The sequence below is a fragment of the Schistocerca gregaria genome, chromosome 1 (assembly GCF_023897955.1).
Source record: "Schistocerca gregaria isolate iqSchGreg1 chromosome 1, iqSchGreg1.2, whole genome shotgun sequence".
Taxonomy (NCBI): domain Eukaryota; kingdom Metazoa; phylum Arthropoda; class Insecta; order Orthoptera; family Acrididae; genus Schistocerca; species Schistocerca gregaria.
Genome location: NC_064920.1, coordinates 271,917,171 through 271,938,015, shown reverse-complemented (window position 1 = coordinate 271,938,015; position 20,845 = coordinate 271,917,171). Strand labels below are relative to the sequence as shown.

Genomic DNA, 20,845 nt, shown 5'->3' with positions numbered 1-20,845 from the left:
GTGACCTGTTCACCAATGGTATGAGAGAAATACATCCACTGTGCTCCAGCCAGCTCCTACATGATTTATGTTCACAGGGAACAGTTGTGAAATACATAGTTAGACTTCATAGCTGAATAGAAACTAAAAAATGAATTCAAGTTTTAGTATATGTCCAGCATAGTCCAGTGCACAAGTGGACTCAGGATTTTGTTAGTGGTGATCTTCAAAATTTTGTAACTCATTGTTTTGAGCTTTAAGAGCTATCTTTATATGTCTGTATGTAATGTCATTATGGTGGGATTTTTTCCATGTATATAAATTTTTTTGAACATAATTTGAAATATAAATCATTAAGTTAAGGGGTTAAAATACGTTTATGCAAATTTTCAATCATGACAAAAAAGTCACAGACTGTTGATCTGCCAATTCTCCTTTTCTCGTTCCACATCATTTTACGTGAACTTTCAGTGCAACAAGGGGCAGATAATGAAGATGTTTAGACCTATTAAACACATATCATCATCTAATATATGACTCCCAGTTTTCAAAGGAACTGCCCTGTATCATACTGCACACCCAGCAGTACAAAAAGGCTGAAGCTGAAATTTGTACTACTACTACTCTCTTTGTTGCACAGGAGTCTGCTACAGTGATGACTGTATAGAAATGCTCATAAAAAGCACCTTGCAATAGTGACTGTGATTGATGGAGGTATACCTTCTTGACACTCACTTTTTAGGATGCACCATTGAATTACACCCAAGAAAACCTGAACTGTTTGACTAATTAGAATTAGCATTCAATGTGTTGAGGTAAACTCAATGCTGGAATAATGGCAAGAAATACTAAATTGTTGGTCAGATTAATATGATATATTGATAGTTACATGTATTATGAAGAGAGGCAATCTTGTGATGCTTTATTTAATTAAATCCCACTTTAAGTGAATTTCATTGTATTATTGTTTTAATATGTATTGTTATACATAATGTAAAGTTAAGAGAGTAAAGAGATTACATTTCTGGGCCTCAAAGGGGCTGAATTTGTGGATCCACTACTTAATGTATTGCTTAAGAGTCATGAAATTTAATAACCATCTACAGTTTTTAGAAAAAGAGTCAAAGAGGTGGGCAACAAATTGTTAATTTGCTGTCACTTTATCACAGGTATCTAAGGTCTATTTTTTTTTTTCATTTTCTGTTTTATCTTCACCCATACTATATATTACCATAAAATGGAGGAAGGTGCAGGCTTGTTATCAAATATATTAAGTCTGAGTCAGTTACTGGCATCATAAAAAACTTGGCTACTCTTAGAATTCAAAGTCCAGTATTTGACAAGAGTGTAGGTTGTGCAGTTTGTAGAAATAGTCTTCTACCATTGGAACAACTGTTATCATATGTGCCAGTGAACTGCAGGTAAATAGGTACAGTATAAAAACGCAACTTAAGTGTTTGAAGCCATACAATCAGCAAATTTTTGTACCAGATTTGTCTGTATACAAAGACATTTTCTGAATGTACAAAACATGAAATGGCTTGTTGCACTTATTTTGCATCTGCGGTGTACATTACATCTAATTTTTGTGCTGTAAGTTAAATAGCATGAATGATCTATTATTTTTGCCTAAAACATTAATTTTGAAAACACTTGAAATCTTAAACAGTTACATGGAAAGAGAAATGTTTGGAGTTTACATAATGGATGGGGTTTTAAAGGTGCTGTCTGACAATGCAATAGTGACCAGTTTTAATCCAATGTGTCTACTATTTGTGTTCCTAAAATACCTAAAGTGGAGACAAGAGATACACACTCCTGGAAATGGAAAAAAGAACACATTGACACCGGTTTGTCAGACCCACCATACTTGCTCCGGACACTGCGAGAGGGCTGTACAAGCAATGATCACACGCACGGCACAGCGGACACACCAGGAACCGCGGTGTTGGCCGTCGAATGGCGCTAGCTGCGCAGCATTTGTGCACCGCCGCCGTCAGTGTCAGCCAGTTTGCCGTGGCATACGGAGCTCCATCGCAGTCTTTAACACTAGTAGCATGCCGCGACAGCGTGGACTTGAACCTTATGTGCAGTTGACGGACTTTGAGCGAGGGCATATAGTGGGCATGCGGGAGGCCGGGTGGACGTACCGCCGAATTGCTCAACACGTGGGGCGTGAGGACTCCACAGTACATCAATGTTGTCGCCGGTGGTCGGCGGAAGGTGCACGTGCCCGTTGACCTGGGACCGGACCGCAGCGACGCACGGATGCACGCCAAGACCGTAGGATCCTACGCAGTGCTGTAGGGGACCGCATCGCCACTTCCCAGCAAATTAGGGACATTGTTGCTCCCGGGGTATCGGCGAGGACCATTCGCAACCGTCTCCATGAAGCTGGGCTACGGTCCCGCACACGGTTAGGCCGTCTTCCGCTCACGCCCCAACATCGTGCAGCCCGCCTCCAATGGTGTCGCGACAGGCGTGAATGTAGGGACGAATGGAGACGTGTCGTCTTCAGCGATGAGAGTCGCTTCTGCCTTGGTGACAGTGATGGTCGTATGCGTGTTTGGCGCCGTGCAGGTGAGCGCCACAATCAGGACTTCATACGATCGAGGCACACAGGGCCAACACTCGGCATCACGGTGTGGGGAGCGATCTCGTACACTGGCCGTACACCTCTGGTGATCGTCGAGGGGACACTGAATAGTGCACGGTACATCCAAACCGTCATCGAACCCGTCGTTCTACCATTCCTAGACTGGCAAGGGAACTTGCTGTTCCAACAGGACAATGCACGTCCGCATGTATCCCGTGCCACCCAACGTGCTCTAGAAGGTGTAAGTCAACTACCCTGGCCAGCAAGATCTCCGGATCTGTCCCCCATTGAGCATGTTTGGGACTGGATGAAGCGTCGTCTCAAGCGTCTGCACGTCCAGCACGTACGCTGGTCCAACTGAGGCGCCAGGTGGAAATGGCATGGCAAGCCGTTCCACAGGACTACATCCAGCATCTCTACGATCGTCTCCATGGGAGAATAGCAGCCTGCATTGCTGCGAAAGGTGGATATACACTGTACTAGTGCCGACATTGTGCATGCTCTGTTGCCTGTGTCTATGTGCCTGTGGTTCTGTCAGTGTGATCATGGGACAATGAATTCACGGTGTTCTTATTTCAATTTCCAGGAGTGTAGATCCCTACTAGTCTATCAAAACAGTTGTGCAACACATAGTCAGACTTGATAGCTGAACAGAAACTAAAAAATGAATTCAATTTTCAGTATATGTCCAGCATAGTCCAGTGCACTCAGGATTTTGTTAGTGGTTATCTTCAAAATTTTGTAACTCATTGTTTTGATCTTTAAGAGCTATCTTTATAAGTCTGTATGTAATGTCATTCATGATAGGATCTTTTTCATGTATATAAATTATTTGAACATAATTTGAAATAATGCTTTGTGATCACTATTCTATTGTTTGTGATTACTATTGTATTATTTGTATAATCTTACAGTGGTAGACTTGTTTGTGATAAAGAACAGTACACTTTCTCAAATAGAAGTCATGTGTTTTTTGTAAGAATGTTAGTAAATTTTCAAACATGGTTTCAGAAATAGTCGCAATAACTTGTTGAATGGTGCTTCCATTGCACAATAATTGACCACTACACTGTACTTTAATTTTCAGAATAAGTGGATAAGAATTGGAGATCGTTTGAAAGAACTTGAAGATGGTTTAAACAGGCATCATGAAACAGTTAGTAAGATAAGAGATTCAATTAAAAATCTAATTCAGAGCAATCCACAGACACCTATAATGTCTGAGAATGTACAACAGTTAATGAACAAAGATTCAGATTCAGGTGATTATTGTGCCTTCGAAATTAATGAAGTTCCAAACACGGATGTTCAGGTATCGTAGAATATTACTGTGGCTTTTCTTGTAAAACCATATTTTTTAGATGACTGGTTCTGTAATTATAATTTTAGTATATCTTAATTTAAATATGTCTTACGTACTACCTTTATTTGCAGTTGTTACAGTATGTTGTAGCAATTCACAGTGTCGTTCTCGTGGCGTACCTTCTTTCCTTCAGTGTGATTTCTTTTCTTTTCTTTTATTGTCTTTTAGTGTCCCATGCATTGCAGCATTTTTATGTGCAGTGTATATGTTATGTAGACATACTTTTGCGTATAGATATGTTCGTGATTGAGTAAGTCAGCAGACAAGTAGGCAAGCAATCTCACTGTATTATAGAGTATGTACTATAATGAGTGTGACATTGAAATATGTGCTGAAAAGAAGAAAGGAGGATCCTTCCAACACACTTTTGGTAACAGCATATTCCTAAAGGATAAAAGAGAGAACACACAAATATGAATTAAGGGAATGATCCTGAATGTAGCTTTCTGAGTTTCTTTGCATCCTGAATTTAAATGTTGGCAGTCCTGAATTTAAATGTTAGCAGTCAAGTGTTTGTGCTTGATTGTAATTTTCTGTTTCCAAAGTCTTTTATTTTTAGTGAATTGGAGCATTTATTAATGTTTTAATTTTGACTTTTTCCTGTAAATAATTTACTCTGTGGTTGAAATAAAGAAGCATTGACTATTGGAATATAGAAATTTTCAGGGTGAACCCTTGTATCGAAAGATTTGACAAAAGCTTGGAACACTGCATCCCATTTCTTATAAATTCATCATCTCGCTGGTGAAACTTTTGATCCAGTGAATTGTCATCACTTGGTACAAGGCATTTCGAAACTTGAGCTCTGGGGTTTTAATTGAGGATAGGTTGTTCTGACTCAGATTTCTTTTATATCTTGCTACTGTTACACTTCTGCAGTAAAAATTCCACTTCCACAGAACTGTAGTCCTGCATTTTGACACAGCGATGTGCCAACAAGTGACACACCTTGTTCAATTTTAAATTTGCTGAAAGCTTTACTGTTCATTAGTAATGATAATGCTCTTATTACTATCTCATTTCTTCTGTATTTTCTTGGTAAACATTTGATTGAACAGTACAAGTCTTACACAAATAAGCAACTCGTGAGAAGAGACTTATCTACACCTATTCTTACACTGCACAAACCACCACGAAGTGCGTGACAGAGGGTGTGGCCCATTGTACTAGTTATTAGGGTTTCTTCACATTCAGTTCATATATGGATTTTGGGAACAGTGATTGTTTGAATGCCTTTGTGCACACTGTAATTATTCAAATCATATCCTCATAATCCCTATGTGAATGATAAATAGGGGGTTGTAGTATATCTAGAGTAATCATTTAAAGCTGGTTCTTGAAACTTTGTTAATTAACTTTCTCAGGATAGTTTACATCTATCTTCAAGAGTCTGCCAGATCAGCTTCTTCTGTATCTCTATGACACTCTCCCATGGACCAAACAAACCTGTGGCCATTTGTACGGCCCTCCTCTGTATATGCTCAATATCTCCAGTTAGTCCTATTTGGTACAGGCCCCACATATTGGAGCAACATTGTAGAATGTCTCACACGAGTGAGTTTTGAGCAATCTTCTTTGTAGACTGTTTGCATTTTGCTTGTATTTTACTAATAAATTGATGTCTACTACCTGCTTCACCCACAACTGAGCCTACGTGATCATTGCATTCCATATACCTGCCTACAAAGTGTTATACCCAGGTATATGTATGGGTTGGCCGAATCCAACAATGACTCATTGATCATAATCATCATCATCATCATCATCATCATCATCATCATTTAACAGTTCCAGTTTCCCGGGTACTGGTAATGAGCTTCTTCCTCTTTGGCCTGTCCAAATACACGTGTTCATGGAGAACATCATTGACTGTATTCGAGGTCTTCCTTGAGATCTTTTCCCATCCATCTGTCTTTCCAAATTTATTTTGGTTGTTCTAGTTGGCTCCATTCACATCAGCCCCTACCATAGAAGTCTAGATGCACTGATTCGATCTAATAGGGATGTCTTTATTCCAGCTTCTTTCCTCACCTCCTCATTCCTTAACTTGTCCATCTTAGTCTTCTGGATGGTGGATGTAAGAAATTTCATCTGTGATGATTGCAGCCTTGATGATTCTCTTTTTGTGAGGGTACATTTTTCAATACCGTAGGTCAATATTGGTATGAAATAGCTATTAAACATCATCAGTTTGGTGGTTTTGGAATCAAGTCATCCCATAAAAGTGATCTTATTTGTTGGTAGAATTCAGATCCTTTTTGCACTCTGTTGGTGATTTCATTTCTGACCAAATTATCACTGGAGATTACACTTCTAAGGTAAGGAAAACAGTCCACACACTCTAGTTGGTGGTCTCCTAGTTTTACACTTGCTGGTTGTCCTCTGTTGACTGCCATCACCCCTGTCTTGGTCTTGCTGATGTTTTGGTTATATTTCTGGAACCAAGATTTCCATTCATAGAGTCTGATCTGTACTTCCTCTTCAGTTTCGCCCCACAACGTGATGTCATCAGTATAGGCAAATACATTCAGGTCACCTGATTTCTCCTCGACTTTCTTCATTATAATATCCATAACAGTGATGAATAGTAGTGGCGACAGTGCATTTTCTTGCTGAACTCCACTCTTGGTCTCAAACCATGATGATCGTCCTTCCCCAATTTGTGCACAGCTAGTACAGTCTTTGTACAACATCTGAATTTTTCTTATTAGTCCTTCAGGCACATTCTTTTTCCTCAGACATTCCTAGATCTTATCTCTTATAACACTATCATAGGCTTTTTTTTATATCCAGGATACAATGTCCAGTTTCATGCCAGATTCATACTTTTCAATTAACATGCGGATGCTAAAAATTAGATCTGTTGTTGATCTGTTTCTTCTGAAGCCATATTGCTCCTCCTCCAGCTGTGGTTCTATGACAGATGTGGTTCTCAGTCTCTTTTCTATGATCTTCTCAAGTATTTGCAGCCGATGAGCCAATAGGGTTACTCCTCTAATAGTTGGTGGGTTTCCACCTGCAACTTTTTTTTGAACAGGGGAATTATTACACCATTGCTCCAGTCCGTATGTATTTTGTTATCTGCCCATATTGCATTAGGTACTCAGTGCAGCCACTGTATGCCTTGAATACTTTCTGCCTTTATCGTGTCTGCGTTAACTTCATCTGCACCTGAAGATCTTCCTTTAGGCATAGATTTTAGGGTTGCCTCTGTTTCTGTCCAGGTGATGGGAGTTTCCTCATTGTAAGTGTTGATTTCCAGTTTTGTATTTGGTTCTTCAACTGATCTATTTAATAGGTGGTCAGAATGGTTTTTTCAGGACTTCTCTCATGTCACTTTCTGTCCTAACCATATTTCCATTTCCATCTTCAAGTACTTTTATGGTATTCATTGGTTTCCTTTTACTTCTTCTAACCATATACAACTGTTTCTTATTGCCTCTTCTATCCTCCTCCAATTCCTAAGTGAATATCTTCCATGCCTTGGTCTTTTCTTCTGCAACCATTTTTTTAACTTCCAGTTTCTTCATTCGGTACATTTGTTCGAGGTTTCTGATTTTTGCCTTATCTCTGATAAGTTCCAGTTTATTTTTCTCCCGATCCCTCCTTTTTCCTGAAGAGATATCTTTCCCTGATTACTGCTCCCACACTTTCATTCCACCAAGGTGTTTCCTTCTCGCTTGTCTTCATCTTGTCTTTCCACAAACTCCAGTGGCTTCCTTTACCGACATGTACCTTAGTCTGGTCCATTCTGCCTCTCCGATTTTCGTTTCATCTCTTGGTAATGGGGATTTTATCTAGTTCTGATATTCAGCTCCCTTCTCTGTTTTCTGGAGTTCCCATACTTTGATTTTTTTTTTTCATTTTCTTGTTCTGTGCTTTTGGCACATGAACGTTTCTTAGGTCTGCTACTAATAGACAGTGATCACTGTCAAGACTCTCACTAGGTTACTCTAACATCAGTTACCATTCTACTCATTTCTTCATCTGTGATGACATAATCAATTACAGTCTTTCTTAATCCATTCCAACTCTATCATATTATCTTATGGCTCTCTCTCTTCTCAAACCAACTGTTTTTCACCACTAACCCAGTCCTCATACAGAAGTCAAGGGGATGCTCACCTTCTATATTTCTTCTACCACATCCATGGGGTCCCATTACATTCTCATATCCTGTTCTATCTGTCCCAATCTGTGCATTTAGGTCTCCTATAATGATCACTCTATCTTTACTAATGACTTTTTCCAAATCTTCAAGAAACTAGTTCTTATCCTCTTACCAACATCCAGTTTGAGGTGCATACACCTGTACTAAAGTTAGTTTTTCCTTCCCTAAATGTACAGTCATCTTTATTATTCTCTCACTAACGTACTGAATGTCAGTGACTCCTAGATCTTTATTCATGATGAAACCTACACCATTCTTCACCTCTTTGTTATTTCCATGGCAATACAGTGTGTACTGCTTCCATAATTTCTTCATGCCTTCTCCCTATCCATTTTGTTTCACACATCCCCAGTATCATTAATTTTCTTCTTTCCATAAGGTCCACTACTTCTTCACATTTTCCTGTGAGGCTGAGTAAGTTGATAGTCCCAATCCGTGTAAGTCTTCTCCAGGATTTTTGCAAGACTCTATCTATCATCAGGCCGTAAACCATCATCCCTGTTATGAGTCTGCTCATGCTGGTATCTTAATCGAGTTGATCGCGCTCTGAGGCTCTTATGTGTCTTGAAAGCAACTACAAATAAGCTCTTTTACTGGCTTGCTAGGCCTAATGTAATTGAAGATTTTCTTTCAGGGTTAACTCCCTCAGCTTTCGATAAGCTAGTATCATGCTACAAGACAGCAGTTGCTGGTTTTGGTCTACCATGGGTATTTTATTTCCCCAGTACCCATCAATCTGGTGAGCATTCCCCTATCCGTCACCTGGGGAGGCACCTGATGGGACCAACATACTCCACACTCATTGATATTATACTCATGGGATACATTTTTTTTAAGTGCACAATTTTGCTTTTTTGTACAGTTAAAGCAAGTTGCCAATTTTTGCACTACTTTGAAATTTTATCAAGATCTGACAGAATATATATACACAGGGTCTTTCACAAAGTACTTAATTATAGATGCAACATATGCAAAATGTCTGAGGTTACTATTAATGTTGTATGCAAGTTCGTTAATATACAACAGGAACAGCAAGGGTCCCAACAAACTTCCCTGGGACAAACCTGAAGTTACTTCTACAGCTGAAGTGACTATTCATCTAAGGTGACGTGCTGTGCCCTCTGTAGCAAAAAATCCTCAGTCCAGCCACAAATTTCATTTGATACCCAATATGGTCATACTTTTAAATATAAGCATAGCTGATGTACTGAGTCAAATGATATTCAGAAATCGAGAAATACTGCATTTATCTATCTGCCATGATCCAAAACCTTCAGTATGTCATGTAAGAAAAGTGTGAGTTACGTTTCACATAATCAATGTTTTTGGAATCCGTGCTGTTTGACCTGGAAGTGGTCACTCTGATAAAGATATCTCAATATGTTTGAGCTCAGAATGTGTTCTAAGATTCTACAGCACATCGATGTTTAGGGTATTGGATGGTAGTTTTGTGGATCTCTTCTACTTCTCTTCTTATACACACCTGTAAAACTTCCAGCTACTGGGCACAGTTTTTTGTTCAAGGTATCTATAATAGATTATAGTTAGAATAGGGGCTAACTCGGTCACAAATCCATTAAAGAATCTGCTAGGGATTCTATTGGGTCCTGGGGCTTCATTCAGTTTTAACAGTTTTAGCTGTGTCTCAACACAACTGACAATAACACTTATTTCACTCATCTTTTCAGTGGTACGAGGATTAAATTGGGGAAATCCTCCTGGGTTTTCCTATGTAAAGGACCATTTGAAAGCAGAATGAAGCACTTCAGTCATTGGTTTGCTACCTTCAATTTCAGTTCCTCTCTCATTCAATTGTGAAGAATCATTTGACAATATTCTGCCAGGGCAGTCATTGAAGGCTTCACGCATTGCTCTCTTGACAGCCAAATGTGTTTCATTCAACGTCTTTCTATATATAGTCATCTGCTTCGTTTTACACCATTATGCAGTAGGCTCTGTTTATTTAGAAGTTCTTTACAGTGACTGTATACTGTGGAGGGTATCTCCCATTATGAACTGATCTATTGGCTACATATCTATCCAGTGCATGGTCAATTATTCGCTTAAAGTTGAACTGTAGTTCTCCTACGTGCATATGCCCTGTGCTGAAAGTTTCAGGTTCCTCATTGAGATAAGATACTGCTGATTTCTTACCTAGTTTACTGAACAAGTTTATCTTTCTACTTGTTTTAGATGGCCTTTGTACTTTGTTGCTGCAACTGCCTTGTGGTCACTGATACAAGTTCAGATGTGGATTTCTCAAAGAGCTCAGGTTTATTTGTTGCTATTAGATCCAATATATTTCCATGATGAGTGGGGTTCCAAACTATTTCTTGTAGGTAGTTTTCAGAGTAGGCATTTAGTATTGTTCCACAGGATTTCTTATTACTTACAAAACTAACAAAACTACAATTTTCTCAACTGATTGTTGGATGATTAAAGTTTCCACCAATGATTACACTATGTGAACATTTTGAGCACAAAAAACATCATAGAGAAGCTTGCAGTGACAACACAGCATATTCACTTCAATAGAAATTGTCTCAAAAATAACATAATTCCAAATTATGGTAAGATTAATGTCAAAACAAACACAGCTGAAAAAAAAAAAAAAACCCACACTGGAAGATGCACAGAAGTTCTGGGTGAAAAATGAACTGAAAGAACCTTATATTAAAAAGCAGATGTCCAGTGCACAGGTTTATAATGCAGAATTACAACTGGGAAAATTGCTTCATAGACCAGAATAAGATTCCATAACCGAAAAAGTCAGAAAGTACACAGTTCATCATACAGAAAACCAAAGCCACACAGAAGAAAACGCTAGTTTATCTTATAAAACAACAGTTGCCTCTCAAATTATACCAAAACAATTGTAGGAAACACACATCCTACACACCTTTCTTCACCAATACCAACATAGTCTTCACTGCAGAAGAAAAGACACTACTCTGCAAAGCATCAAAACACAACATTCAAGCTCCACAGGACCAAAAGACGAAGAGAAGCTCATCACTAGTGTCACGCAGATTTCAACCATCGCCTTTAAGAAACAAAACTATGGAATAGCAGTCTGCCACAAAATTAATGAAATTATTGAGAAGGAAACTGTAAAACAATTCCCAGTATACAAAAAAAAGAGAAGAAGCCCTTACATATACCATTAAGACTAAATTAAACATGAGTAATGCTATAATTGTAAGAGCTGCCAAGGGTAATACAACTGTTGTAATGAACAGAGCAACATACACAGAAAAATCTTTAGACTTCTTCCAAGCCAACAACTCAACAGAAACACATAAAAATCAAACAACCAGAATAAAAAAAAATTACACACATTTGAAATAACATAAACTTCCTACTCACCATCCAAGAATCACAAGAAACATTGTAACAATAATACAAAATTGGTAAGGCTTTCGTGGCCACTTGTTGACAAACTGCCTATTGGCTTCTGTCTCGGGTTCTTCGGCTAAGGTTCATCTAATGATTTGTCTGACGTTTCGCCAGCATGAGTGGCTGGCATTGTCAAAGCTTCACCCTCCATTGCCGGTGGTGAACTGGAGCCGAGCTCGCGGGCGCAGACTATATGTACCTGACGCGCCAACGTCCGAGGGCTCCTCCGCGGTCATTTCTGGTGCGGTTCTCCTCTTGCTACCTGTGACGGTCGTTCTTTCCTCTTTCTTGTTCAAACTGTTTGTGTGTTTTTGTATTTCTACAGCTTCTCTGAACAAGTGCGTGTGATAGTGCTGTGATAGTGAACTGTAGGAAGAGCCCAAATGCAAACTCAAGAAAATGTACTTCAGAATTCTCAAAGACGCTTACACATTCAGTAATAAGAGAACACTTAAAAACACATCAGAATTCACACAACATGTCAAAAACATAGAAGTTCCTGATGGAGCCACACTTGCCTCATTTGACATACAAAACCTTTGCTCCTCTGTGCAAGTAGATCCCGTACTACAGATAATTACTGCCAAACTGCAAAAGGACAAAAACACAATCCCTACAACACACATTACTGAACTAATGGACCTGCTCGAATTCACTCTTTCACAAAACAATTTCAAATTTACTAATAAAATCTACAAACAAACAGATGGCTTGGTAGTGGGCTCAAACCTTTCTCGATTGTTAACTGAAATATTTATAAGTAATTTGGAAGGCAAACTCCTGAATTCCAATCACCACCTCCTCAAAAATATCATGTACTACTACAGATATGTAGATGATACCATCATTTTATTCAATGGCAACAGAAGATGACATCAGTGAGTTGAACCAATTATTCAACAACTTCCATGAAAACATAAAATTCTCAGTTGAACACCAAGCAGGTGACAGTATAAATTTATTAGACCATACCATTAAAATAAAGAATAACAGAATAAGTTTGAAATTTATCGGAAGCCTACCACAACACATACTACAGTTCACAACTACTGTCATCCCACAGCCCACAAAATGGCAACATTCCGATACATGATCAATATACCTATCCAACTACCACTCTATGAAGATAAATGCATACAAGAAATTGAAATAATAAGACAAACAGCTATTGCAAATGATTATCAGAGCTACAGAGTAGGCACCCTAAAACACTCAATAGTGGCAACACAATCACATCACATAAAACAAAAAGAAAACATCTTCCATACGATACCCTTTCTAGGTATATTTCGTATCAGATTGCCAATGACTTGAACTGTAAAAGCATAAGTGTATTCTTTATCACAGACAAGATTGGATGGAAGTTACCTCACAACATCGACACACAAAACGCACTTCATCACACAGGTGTGTGCAAAATTAATGTTTGGATTGTGACTGCTTCTACATAGGCCAGACAGTTAGATCATTTGAGATTAGGTTTAAAGAACACATGGCAGCACTAAAAAACAAAAAAAAATGCCACACTTCAGCAATAGCCATCAACCTGCATGAAACAAAACACCGTGTTAACAACACAAGTATCAGCATCCTACATATCCAGCCTAAAGGCAAAAAACTAGACATCCTTGAAACACTCCAAATATACGAACACCAATCAAAACAACACGAGTCCATCTAAAATGACAAAAATGACAATATCTGCAATTTAGTACCATTCCTGTATTCAAAAAGTCTGAGTATTATTGTTGTCTGCAAAGTCCTTAATATGCAACGTGAGCAGCAAGATAACTAGCTGTGTTCTCTCTACCAAAAAAAGTCAATCCAGTCACAAATTTCACTTGATACTCCATATGATCATATTTTTTATAATAATCATAGATGTGATACTGAGTCAAACGGTTTTTGGAAATCCAGAAATGCTGCATCTACTGTCTTGATCGAAAGCCTTCAGTATGTTATATGAGAAAAGTGCGAGTTGGGTTTCACAAGGTCTAAGTTTTCAGAATCTATGCTGGTTGGCATCAAGAAGATTATTCTACGGGAGATACCTTATTATGTTTGACTTCAGAATATGTACCAAGATTCAACAACACATCAGTGTCAAACATAAATTGGATGGAAGTTTGTGGATCACATCTACTACCCTTCTTGTAAATGTGTGTGACTTGTGCTGTTTTCCAAATACTGGGCATTGTGTTTTGTTCAAAGATTCTGCAACTGATTATAGCTGACTAAGGGGCTTGCTCAACTGCAAAATTTAGTATAAATCTGATAGGGATTTCACCAGACCCTGTAGCTTCAGATTTAATTATTTCGGCTTTTTCTCAATGTTGCTGACACTGAAAATTACTTAACTCATCTTGTCAGTGCTATGTGGCCTAAATTGGGGCAGTTGTCTGGAGATTTCCTTTGTAAAGGAATATTTAAAAACAGAGTTAAGCATTTCTGCTTTCTGCTTTGCTATGCTCTATTTCAGTTCCTGTCTCATCCATGAGTGTCTGGATGCTAAGTAAGTTGCTACAAATGGCCTTTACATGTGACCAGAGGAGGAAAGCATTAATTAGAGCATTAAGTGATTGAAGGAAACGCTGTCACAAGTACAGTTGACTGAAGTCTTCACGTAAAGTCATCTTTAGCTCGTGACAAAGTGAAAAACAATGTGACTTACTATCAGTGTGTCACTTTGCAACATGACAAATTCAAGTTTATATGTTATCTATGGAACAGTTCTTACCATTGATAACTATGATTCTGAGTATTAATTTCAATTGATTTTGAATATTTAATGTCATGTGCTGTATTGCTTTGTGACTGCCATGTGTTGCGGTCTCGCAAAGAGACTAGGGAGAGGGGGGGGGGGGGGGGGGGGGGGGGAGGGGGAGATATGTTTATAACTAAGAAAACAGCTGCCAGGCATCCTTTGCAAATCTGCAGTATTTCTATTCAGTGACCGTGAGACTACATTGAATGAGATTTGACACAGCAAATAATATTTCACAAAATACTTAAGATTCTCATTTTACTGACTTTCTTACCAGTTTATACTCTCAACTCTGCACAGTCTCAGTCCATTAGCGTACAACACCTCCACTATTGCTGTTTCTTGTGTAGCTGATAAACTTTCTTGTGTAACTGATAAACTGTGTTCGGATTTACAGTGATCAGACCATGCAGTCCCATTTTCTTTCCAGGCTCTATCTCTCTTTAATTTTTTGCAATATGAGTATTGTGTGAACTTACGCGAGATGGCACGAAATATGCAGGGAAAGCACACAACATCCAAAGTAGGCTATTGGATGACATTTCCTATGTACTGTTATCCATTTTCATCAGATGACAGCTGTGTGCAAGTAACTGACAGATACTATAATTTTTTGTGAACATGTAGCCGAAATATACTCTCCATTTTGCCCTTTGCTGATAGTGTTAATGATCGCTTTTCGTACATCGTGACATTTTTGCCACAGGGCTTAGAGTGTACCAATTCAGTGTCTACATTGCACATCTTACTTGTCAGCCTACGAGCAGAACTAGGACTATCCAGGAACATGCTGGCACTCTAGACACTAAAAGCATGAAAGTCTGAATGAGAGTAATTAATACATAACATAATAAATCCTGCTTTGGTTTCTCAGGTAATAAATTTGCCATTTTTTAAATGGTTTTCACTGCATGTTAGCATATCTTTTCCTTTTCTGAGGATCAACTAGTTGTTGTTTTAAAAAAAGTAATTAGCATGATCTAAGATGACTCCTAAATGTGAAATTTCTTTTTTTAATTTTTGATGCATGTCTTAAGGCCCCCTGACACGACAAACAATTTGTCAAACTTTACTATGTTTGCCAAACATTTGACCATGTAGAGTGCTGTTTGACACGCTGGTCAAGCACAGATCATGTTTGATGTGTTTGAGAGAAATTTTGATTGATCAAAAGTTTGACAAGATGGTGGACATTTTTGTGTTGATGTTTTCCCACATATGTTTAGTTCACAACTATGGAAACTATGATCAAGGGTAAGAACAAAATAGCACTGGCAGTTACCAAAATGTTAGCTGTGTTGCATCTTTCCCATCTATATTTTATACACGAAGAGGTTAAGGAAAAAATTGATATTCTACTACTAACATACAAGTGAGAGTGCAATGGGTTTGCATGCTGTGGTATTTTATTGAACTGTTATAGGAGGACCAAGTGGAAGAGGAAAAAATTTCGCATACTTCATCTACTTTTTTAGTGTGAGGACAAAGTAACTCTAAAGTAGTTATTGAAAGTTTCGCTGTCCATCCACCTAAAGTTTGTGTAATCATCAAGTTCTGAGTGTAACATTTTCTTTAACAGGTTTTCATGTGTCTGTACTTTTCTCTCATTTTAAACTATTCCCTGGACCAGTGTCTTTTTACTACTTCTTCCTTAAACGTAGTGCCAGAGTCAGTGTTGGAAATGCTTCATCTGTGTTTGTTGGAATTCCCACTACTGGCCTGCACATAAAGCATCTGCTTCAAAAGTAGGGTTAAATTGACAAACTTTGTGGGTAAGTGTACAGGTGTGCTTGACACACGTGGCTAGATGAGACAAAATTTCACAAACAAGTTTGCTCTTTTGCAAGAACTTCAATAAGTTATTAAAGGTTTTGTTGTCCATTTGAAAAAAGGTGTGATCATTGGGTTCTAAGACTAACATTTTCTTTAGCGGAGTTTTATGGGTAAACCTGTCTCCCATTTTAAGCAATTCCCTGGATCAGCATATTTTCTTCTTCTTCTTCTTCTTCTTCTTCTTCCTCAATCACTGTGCCGAAGTCAATGTCATAACTGCTTTGTCTGCATTTGTGGCCATTCTCAGTACTGTAAAAATACTCAAGAACACTAACAGGGCCTACTTCAAAGTGAGATTATACTGATAAACTTTGTTTATACATATACGGGCTGGTCTGGCAAATCCACGGCTAGGAAAATGCGAATTTGACCAACAAGGTTTCTCATTTAAGGGTCTTTATGGTTTGATTTCTAAATCCCTATACCCCTGTCCAGAGCTTATATCTTAATTTTTATTCCCCAGTTCCTCAATTTCCTTCTTCCTTCCAACCACTTCATAAAATGAAATCGGATGCAAATGAAGGCTTTTATTATTCAAATGAAGTATATGATACCAAGTATCATCCATTGCGTTTTTTGATACTCCCTTCAGTCTTTTATTTCTCATGTACCATCTCAAATTACACAGTAGCTGAGGATCTGGAGCAGTATTCTATAAGTGTGGGCCCCCATTCCTTTAGTTTTTCTGTGGTTTCCCAGTATCACTGCAGATAAATATTTGGATGGTTTGTAAGTTGATCATGCTTGATACCTTCTTGTATGCTTCTCAGATTGAACTAGTGCTCCTTCTATAAAGATATTGATGTAAGATGAACTTTAATGTGAACTTGAACCTTCTGTCCTTTTTATCAATTTTTGGAGTGATGTTGATTGTATTTGATCAATAAGTAGTTGCAAAATTGAAGCCTGAAGAGAGCATTGTGATTGGCATTCACCCAACTGTGGGCACTAACAACTACTGCAGCAGCAGCAGCAGCAATATGTGCTCATCAATGTTGACAATAAAATGTATACTTATCCTGTAAACTGACTTGCTTCACATCGTTTCCACAAAAAAATCATCCAAATGATCAATGGATTATGTAACTAAATCACTAACATACCCGCTAGACTGTTAAACTTATGTGTTGTTATTAATGGATGTCTGGCTTTGGGCTGTACAATTTTATTTACATTTGCCGACCCATACTGAGAACCCACTTAGAGCAGCTGCAACTGCTAATGACACCCAGTAATGTCCCATATTTTTCAAGCCAACCCTCTTTTGTTTGATATGAGATAATGTGCTGTGGCTGTTGGCATTCACCTCAAATGAGACATGACAACATCCCATGAACAGGATAACATTACTGTTCAGTTAAATGGAAGGGCTATAGATGATGAGTCACCGGTGAAAAATGTGTGTAAACATCTAGCAGGTACGCCTATGTATAAAATGCGCCAACCACAAATAACATTGTCTTGTAGCATAACTTCGTTGTTTTATGATTGTGAGCTCATACCTATTCCTTCATTATGGCTTCAGCTAACACAGTGGTAAGTTGTTTTGTTATATGTCCAAGTTAGCAGCCATTATATAAAATAAACAATGAACTGTATGTCAAAAAATTTACACACTGTGCCAAAAAAGAAAAAAAATCCAACCAGATTATGAGCTATGAGCATAATCCCAGTTATTTACGGGATAATTAGTGATTGAAGAAGCAGTTGACTGGGATCTGATGCTGCTGTGCTGTTTAATGCTTTCAGGGAGTCATTACTGTGAGGTGCCACTTGTATGTGGCAACAGAGTTATATATTGAAAGTTTCCCACAACGGAGGGGTATCTGTTGAGAGGCCAGACAAACGTGTGGTTCCTGAAGAGGTGCAGCAGCCTTTTTAGTAGTTGCAGGGGCAACAGTCTGAATAATTGACTGATCTGGCCTTGTAACACTAACCAAAGCCACCTTGCTGTGCTGGTACTGTGAATGGATGAAAGCAAGGGGAAACTACAGCCATAATTTTCCTGAGGGCATGCAGCTTTACTGTAAAGTTAAATGATGATGGCGTCCTCTTGGGTAAAATATTCCGGAAGTAAAATAGTCCCCCATTCGGAACTCCGGGCGGGGACTACTCAGGAGGACGTCGTTATCAGGAGAAAGAAAACTGGCGTTCTACCGATCGGAGCGTGGCATGTCAGATCCCTTAATCGGGCAGGTAGGTTAGAAAATTTTAAAAGGGAAATGGATAGGTTAAAGTTAGATATTTTGGGAATTAGTGAAGTTCGGTGGCAGGAGGAACAAGACTTTTGGTCAGGTGAATACAGGGTTATAAATACAAAATCAAATAGGGGTAATGCAGGAGTAGGTTTAATAATGAATAAAAAATAGGAGTGCGGGCTGACATATTTTGCATATTTTCATTCACTAATGTCATATGTAATAATGTTCGAGAGTAACCTGTCTTTAAGGGGAAAAAAATCTTCATTGCTCAAAATGTGCTGTGAGAATAATATGTGGTGCTCACCTACAATAATCTCGTAGACATCTGTTTAAGGAGTTGGGCATTCTGCTCTACAGTATAGTAATTCCTTCATGAAGTTTTTTGTGAATAATCCACCGCAGTTCAAAAGGAACAATTATGTACAGCATTACGATACAAGAAGAAAAAATGACATTCATTACTCCACATTAAGTTTGTATGTAGCATAAAAATGGGTGCCCAATGCCGCAGCTAAGTAAGATTTGAAAACAAACTGAATAAGTCTCCTCTTGACAACTTGTTCTTTTCTGTAGAAGAATTTTTATTATTGTAATATGTAAAAAGTGGTGGGTACTACTATGTACTAAAATACACACACACACACACACACACACACACACACACACACAAAATTTTTAATGTTTAGCATGTTGTTGTATTTACAATTTAATTTGTGATGTGAATCTAAAACGACTCATTCCACATGATTTATCATGCAAATAATCCATGGGACATAAAGCTATTACCTCCATACTTATACTGGGCATCCCCATATACCAAATTTAAGTGGTGTTTATTGAAATTTTTTGTTTTATTGTCAACTGCAATTTATGTTGTGATGATTTATCTACATACATCCCATGTTAGTAATGTTGTGTCCTCTGTGGGTTGAGAGGACTGAAATCTTATGACAGAACAGACAATATTTACAAACACTGACCATTTGTACTATTCCAACTCTGTGAGTGAGTTAAATGATGTCTTTTGGGTCTAAGGAAAGATCATGATATCACAGTAGTTTCTGACAGAGAATGATAAACCTTGGTCAAGTTTGTGCTACAGATCTTTAGATGCTTCCTTAATCTGACTGTTCAAATGGGCAATCTATCATTTTAACACTTTGAATGTGTTGTCATGATTTTAAAACAATGTAAAAATGATGTAACCTTCATGCTTTTTCCTTGTTCTTGCACTGAGATAGGTGGTTGTGTAGCTAAGGCACTGAAATTGCTCTCGAGAGGAAATTGACTTAAATGCATTTCTACTGATCCTTGTTAAGGTTTTGTGTGGTTGCCATAAATCAGTTAATGCAAATGCCAATGTGAGTCTCATGAATGGACTGTAGCTAACTTCATGCACTGTCCTTGCACATTCTAAGCTAGTGTTCTGTCTTGATCCTCATCATTGATGGGATGCTAAATCATTTCATTCCTTTTTTTGATTCTTGTTGGTACGGTTTCTGTACAATACTGCACTTATGTCATACTTTTCTGTGTTTTTTAAAATAAGTTGACTATTATACGAGTCTAGTGATGTAAGTTCTTTTGTTTTAGCTCTTGGATCTGTATGAAAAACTGCCTTTTGATAATGTGGATGGAGGAGCGTGGAAACAAGGTTGGAATATAGTGTACGATCCAACTCAGTGGACTGAGTCAAAGAAACTGAAAGTTTTTGTCGTTCCTCACTCTCACAATGATCCAGGTAACTGTTGATGTTAGTACTTAAGATTTTTGCTCACATGGGGGAGAAATACAGTAGTTCTTATTTTTTGTCAGATCATGTATTTACTTACTCTTGAGATCTCAAAATTTGCCAGAGAAAAATGCTAAGAAGCTTGTCTGGAAATCAGGGCAATATCAGAGAATTTCACTTGGGAAAGATTGTGGCAACCCTATATTTAAATATTAGCGAAGACTTTGATGTTGTTGACTTTTTTACTTGCCACAATTGATGGGCTAAATTTTTCTATGACTGCAGTAAAATGATTTTTCTCGTATTTGAAACTCCTCCAATAGTACCTGATGTCTAGATGTACAAAATCACAGTGTAGGCTGATAGTATCAGTGTCCCCCAGGGTTTGTTGTTGGAATGAATACTCTTCTATTTGTTGCTCAATGAATAGTCATCAGTTATATCATTAAAATACCTACCACATGTGTACATTGATCTCTAGTTGTATTTAAGTGCAAAATCTAGTTAACTACAGAATATCCATGTTGACCAGTATAAATTTTTGCAATTGGTACAGACTACAGTGTTGAAAAACAGTCCATCCTAATCCCAAATGGTTCCAGTTGGTCATTGTATACTTTTTGATGCAAAATATTTAGGAATCCGTCCCGTCTATAGTCCTAAATGAGACACACATAAATTTATTTCCTTCAGTGAAGACTAGATTTTTTTGTCTGATATATTCCTAAAGTGGGCTGACCTTCTAAGAGAGCATCTGAATTTCTGCATGCAGTGAAAAAGATGTGAAAAGCTCTTCATTTTGGACCTGAA

General features: G+C 38.1%; 1 protein-coding gene across 2 annotated transcripts in view; it reads left to right on the top strand.

Moving 5' to 3' along the window:
- LOC126340516 (alpha-mannosidase 2x) overlaps nt 1-20,845 on the top strand; it is a 162,792-nt gene that overhangs the window by 30,911 nt on the left and 111,036 nt on the right. For both annotated transcript variants that reach the window (XM_050001696.1, XM_050001697.1), the window contains exons 3-4: nt 3,663-3,887; nt 19,897-20,044. In XM_050001696.1, the coding sequence (XP_049857653.1) occupies nt 3,663-3,887; nt 19,897-20,044 (373 nt within the window). The remainder of the gene's footprint in view (nt 1-3,662; nt 3,888-19,896; nt 20,045-20,845) is intronic.